Source organism: Haliotis cracherodii, unplaced genomic scaffold, assembly GCF_022045235.1.
Source record: "Haliotis cracherodii isolate W230 unplaced genomic scaffold, xgHalCrac1.p SCAF_13, whole genome shotgun sequence".
Lineage (NCBI taxonomy): Eukaryota > Metazoa > Mollusca > Gastropoda > Lepetellida > Haliotidae > Haliotis > Haliotis cracherodii.
In genome coordinates, this window is record NW_027266268.1 from 21,456,427 (window position 1) to 21,462,425 (window position 5,999).

The following is a 5,999-nucleotide window of genomic DNA, read 5'->3' on the forward strand; positions in this document are numbered from 1 at the left end:
GCGTCTGTTATGTTAAATGAGCCGGTACGTGAGTCATATTGCGCGCTGATGTATGCAGTGTCATATCATGGCTGTGAACACATAACACACAGATACATTTGGAGTCAACAGGATGTCACAACTCATCACACAACTCATCTTCCCAAGGCAAGGGCGTAAGCTCCCTTGCCTCGGGAAGCTGCACACAAGCAACATTTATTTAGTCATATTTTTCCCACCGAGTCCAACGGATTTCATTTATGGCCAAAAATCAAACTAATTAAGGGAGGTAACCGTTGATACGGTTTGATGATTATAATACCCGACCGATGATACTTTTCCAGAGATCACCTGATCGGTACGACGAACCTCAACTGAAACTTTTCAATAGGCAAACCCCATAAGTCCGGATGATTTTGTTTTGTATTTCGGTCATTATTGTGTTTACCGTTCACACAACACAGTCATCATCTTGCTTGTCACAACCATTTTTTCACTGGATATGATTACATATCATCTTGTGTGTCCTTCTAACAACTCGTGTTGATATATTTGATACCAAGAGACACTCGGTGAGATTATATGTATAATAAAAAGAATATTAGTATATAAGAATATTTTGAAGACACCTTCAACGACATCTGCATCACCATTATTCTCTTTATTGTGGGCTCCTTCACTGGTACTTTAGTGACCCTGGCATTTCGAACAAAAATAATAGAGCAGATGCAACCATATCGTGTTATCTCTGAAACTGCCTAACAGCAGCTGGATATAAGGCGTCGAAATGGCTGTTACATTCAATAGCAGTACCAGAATTCGATGATTGTGTTTTCGAATACCAGTTTCACCCTAATCCCTGGTACAATTCCATGAATGCTGATAAGTTCCTATAGAATTCCAACAAATTATCTTGAATATATTTAATCAAATCGGTGCACATACCTAGAATGCTTACAGATTATCATAACATAATTTATGTAATTTCAGTGCATATACAATGCTTACAGATTATCAAAAGATACTTTTTGTATCTCCAGTGCATATTAAATGCTCACAGATCATCATCAACATCGCCGAACGGTACACTATCACAGGATTTCGATATAGTACATCTTGGTGACTTCGCTGTCCCCATTCGACGCGCTAACGTAATAGGCTCCCTCCAAACTATCTGTAATGTTCTTGAACCGGAACAACGTTTGGGTACGGTAACGGGTTCCGGTGGTGATAGTCTCCACTTCCTGCTCCGTAATCTCGCGACAATCTCGGAACAGCTTCAGAACCGGTTTAGGATAGCCCATGGCATCAGCATGGGTGTAAGGCCATCTCGAATTAATGTATTCTGGATTCCCGTCGAGTTCACTAAAAACAAAACTCACACTGTTCTGAAAAGGAGAAACGTGTCTTCGATTCTTTAGATATACCCAGTGCCTGAGTTTGATGCTATTAAGAAGGCTATATGCAGAGTCAACTCTTAATGCGACCACGAATCTTATCTCTCCTTCGGTGTAGGGGAAGGATGTGTTAATACGCGCCAATGTATGCTCTATAGTCGACGCGCGTGTCATGTTCAGAGCCGGTAAGATAAATGAGTTTCTCCTATAAAACCGGTGGCGTTCTGATTTAGAAGAATGTATGCGAGTTTCAGTTGGAGGGAGCGACTGATAATCAAACGAGGATAGTATTCCGACAGTGTAATCCATTTCGAGCGACACAAGAGTCTCGGACTCAAGAGACAGATCAATGTTAACAAGTTCGCCTTCGTCAAAATTGATGAGACCATCGGGCTGAGATCTGAACACCAAAGGGTTGATGGCGTTTTGTTCTAATGAGCTGTTTAGAATGACTTCCTTGTTAAAGATCAGTTCTATTTGGTAGCTGTCTCCATAGATGAAGGTATGTATGTTAACTGCATATCCTTCCATGAACATATGAAGCGTTGCTTGCCCTTCCGATCCAGTGAAGTTATTGGTTGTGTTGTCCAAATCTATTAATCATAAGAAGCAATGAATGTTACATTACTCGCGTAAAAGATGTGACTCGTAGGGTTTAATCGTTCGAGCCAAATAATGCCGTTTCATATCAATTCGTTACAAAGTCTCGAAACAGGAAGGTAAACGAAATTTAAATTTAGTATCCAAAACTGGCTCACATGGGAAATGCTTTCCGGATCAGCCATTGGTCGATTGGGGTTGAGGTTTCAACGTTTGGGTTGAGGTTTAAATGTTGGGGTTGAAGTTTAAATGTTGGGGTTGAAGTTTAAAGTGCAAGTCTCGTGGGTATATAAACAGCACATGTATGTGTCCTTTCCAAATCAAAACTTAATATTTTGTATATGCATACTACATTTCCCCATGACACCTTTTTCAACAATAAGCTGTTTCCCTTCATTGCAGAATTACGCCATTTAGAGACAACTTCACTCCTTAAACAAACCAAAAAATATGCTTAGATGATGATGAGGTTTCAACGTTTGGGTTGAGGTTCAAATGTTGGGGTTGAAGTTTAAATGTTGGCGTTGAAGTTTAAAGTGCAAGTCTCATGGGTATATAAACAGATTTGGGCAGATCGTAACATCGCTTTTGCAAATATTGTAATCAAAACATCGAAAGCAGCGCGTAAATAAGATCTATCAATCTATCAGATCCAGTCTATCAATTGCAAAGTCTGAAACGAAAATACAGCGGAGGCGGAGCCTTTATATATAGAGGTTGAATATATGGTCTTGCTGGAGGAAATAACCTTCAAAATAACACACTTGATAGCACAAGTGTTGTTTAACATTTCTTTTTGTATTAACATCATTTCACATATTTACTGTACAAATACATTTTCCTATTCGGATAGAATTTCCCGTTTCCAGTAACCTTTTCTTGTACGAGGCTAGTTAATGGATCGGTTGGTCAGGCTCAGTGGCCTGGTTCATATTGGTCAACGTATCCTGACGGCGTGATAATTTGCTCATGATATCAATCACTGGTTTTCGTAAGCAAACAAATTTATACTTTCATACTTACGGCCGACAAAACTTCCGACCTTCCACAGCACGATGGGTTGGTTTTCCGCTTCATAACTCACTGTGATGTGTCGCATGCTCCCCTCAGCAGACATCCGGACGTCGGTCACTACCGGGACACTTCTACAAATAGACGTCTGGGGGTGACGAAGACAATTCAATGAGTCTTGTTTTACGCCGCATTAAACAATATTCAAACAGTTCCACGACAAGGGACACCAGGAAAAGGCGAAAGTTTTAATCACTACACTACGCCGGAGTCTTTCTGAAAAAAACAAACCCTAACGTATTAAGTCATCAATCTCAAGGCACTTTAAGTAAATTGTTATGTTTGAATAACGTTAAGTCGAAACAATTTGGACTGTGAACCGAAACGGAAATATGACGCTAAAACCATTGCACCAGCCACACTGTAGCAAATATGTTCTCACTCTCATTCTCAACACAAACCTAAACACGTCCTTGCCCCATAATTAAAACACCTTACCTTCCCTTAATATGTTTAACGCATTAGTAATCACAACCCAAGGAAACACATGATACAATCACTGTCAAGTAAGGGCGTTCCAGCCCACCAATTTATGCAATAACATAGATAGATAGTTATTCTTTATTTCCTCCATTTGAATGAAGATTACATTATGCAGATATGATTATGTTACATGTTTAACATGAATTGGGGGTATATTTAGACATGTGCATAAACATACAGGTTTTTTAGCAGGTATCGCCATTTCCTTATAAACCGGCTTACATTAATTATTACTTCCGCCAACACATCTCTTTCTAGTTCCATAATACATTCTATTGTAGAATCAGTTTACATAGTTTGTTGTTGAGAATGTGCCGACCGACCAAAGTTTTTGTTTTCTGTTCTTCGTCATCAGAGCTACCGATTTTGAGGCGACTGACGGCCATGTCGACCGAGAGAAACTGGCGAGCAGTTTGAACTACACGTGTTTGAATTTTGTATTTACAATAATTCGAAGTCATGTTTAATTCATTGCTGTATTAATTATTATACATGAATCAAAATGTTTATGTATCGCCAAAGTTAATTATATTGCTTAAATTGTCGATGAATTAATGCCGCTCAAACGAACTATTTCACATTCGCTGAATATTAGTGTTGAGTGTAGACTATGTGTGATCATGTAAAATTCAACGAACACGCGTATGAATGTTATGAAATGCGACGTCGCCACTGTTATAAGAGTAAACTTGACGATGGGTAACAAAAACAATACACTACTCGTGACGAGGATTATCTGTCCCTTGTGAAATTAATGATGAAACAACATTAATTTCACTCGGGACAGGTAATCCGTCATTCCTCGTCACTAGTTAAATATTGACTATAGTCTTAAATGCTAATTTTCGTCTGTCAATGTTCATAATAAGAATTTCTTACCGTCTGTAGGATAAGGAACAACGGGAGAACCAGTTCGAAGCGCACAACCGCCATGTTGAAATGGATTGCTATAGCCTTTAAAGGTCAGCTACTTTGTCTAACATTAACCGGATGTACGTATTTTATACATTCAAGCAATAATTGCTTAATATATTAATATCCCTATTTGATAGGATCAAAAATATTCTGGGATGGGAAAGAGACATAAAGAGACTTTACATGGACAGTTTTGTCAACATTAAAAGGGGCAGTATTTTCTCTGGGATCTCTGCACCAGAAAACCTAGACGTTTTCAGCAAACTTTACAGACCTCCTTACCTACTGGTATCCTGGTAATTAAATCTGAACTCACATCCATGCTGTTCCCGAACGCCTGCAAGATGAATATCTAATTGAGGCTCCTTATTTTCAATGGGCCTCCATGCACCCAAAACGAATGACAGCACATGCATGTGTACCTTCCAACTCTAAACGTATTATTTTGTATTTGTATTTCCCCATGACGCCTTTTCAACAATAAGCTGTTTCCCTTCATTGCAGAATGTACTTCATTTAGAGACAACTTCACTCCATACACAAGAAATATGCTTAGATGATGAGGAGATTCAAAACCCCTGGTCAATGCCAGACTATGTGGAGATGTCTTTAGGCTCCAACCATCTCACATACCTTTGAGATGTTTTAAGGCGGCTGCTGCACACAAAAGGTGACCTGGTATGAGCAAGCAGACCATTACCAACGCACATGTACACGCCGCACACAACAATATATTTCAGCTATATGACGGCGGTCTGTAAATAATTGAGTCTGGACCAGACAATCCAGTGAATGGTATCATGAGCATCGATCCACGCAATTGGGATCGATGATATGCATCAACCAAGTCAGCGAACGTGACTACCCGATCCCGTCAGTCGTCTCTTACGACAAGTATAGTCGCCTTTTACGGCAAGCATGGGTTGCTGAAGACCTATTCTACCCCGGATCTTCACGGGTTTCATGTACATGTAACTGTTGAGGAATGTTTATCTATGCGTCAGCAATATGTAACTTACTAACGGTCACATACTACAATGAAACCACGTTAACCAGACGACGATGTCTTCTCTGGCGACTGTTAGCAAGTGAAATAGGGGCACGGGTGGCCCAGTCGTCTAAGGCGCCGCGATTCGCTGTGCAGAGTTGCGTCCCTTGGGCACGCCAGAAACCTATGATTGTGGGTTCGAATCCCGGTTCGCCCCGATTATGTTTCTAGGTTTGTCAGCACCATACCCGTGCTCGTGGGTTTCACCGAAGTGATAAACGTCTGAGACCTTCATCACTTCGGGCTTTCCTCCCACATTAAGCTGACACTCCGTGATATAACAGGAATACTGTTTAAAGCGGCGTTAAACAGAACTCACTCACTCTTTAGCAAGTGAAAGCCAAACATAGAATTAACAACTATTATGCGATTAAAACCGTGGTAGGAATATAATTACCTCGACGGTTTTGACTGGTCTAAAATGACATCACCGGGGCACACTTACGCAATGTCAATAGAAATGAACATTGCTCCATGCCTATGAAACATGACGCCAGATATTCCGT

The 5,999-nt window shown here is 40.2% G+C and overlaps 1 protein-coding gene across 1 annotated transcript; it reads right to left on the reverse strand.

The window, feature by feature from the left end:
- Positions 1 to 993: 993 nt before the first annotated feature.
- On the reverse strand, positions 994 to 4,464 carry LOC139459738 (uncharacterized). The gene is made up of 3 exons (XM_071241391.1): positions 4,410 to 4,464; positions 3,000 to 3,135; positions 994 to 1,969 (listed from the first exon to the last, which is right to left on the reverse strand). Exons 1-3 carry the CDS (start codon positions 4,461 to 4,463, stop codon positions 1,071 to 1,073), a joined length of 1,089 nt encoding a protein of 362 aa, XP_071097492.1. The 5' UTR covers position 4,464; the 3' UTR covers positions 994 to 1,070.
- Positions 4,465 to 5,999: the final 1,535 nt, after the last annotated feature.

Excerpts from the sequence above, each read along its gene's own strand:
- LOC139459738 (XM_071241391.1), bottom strand. The coding sequence starts at position 4,463 with ATGGCGGTTGTGCGCTTCGAACTGGTTCTCCCGTTGTTCCTTATCCTA. Across the intron at positions 3,136-4,409 it reads TGTTCCTTATCCTACAGACG|ACGTCTATTTGTAGAAGTGT; the intron begins GTAAGAAATTCT and ends CGTCACCCCCAG. Across the intron at positions 1,970-2,999 it reads GGTCGGAAGTTTTGTCGGCC|ATTTGGACAACACAACCAAT; the intron begins GTAAGTATGAAA and ends TATGATTAATAG.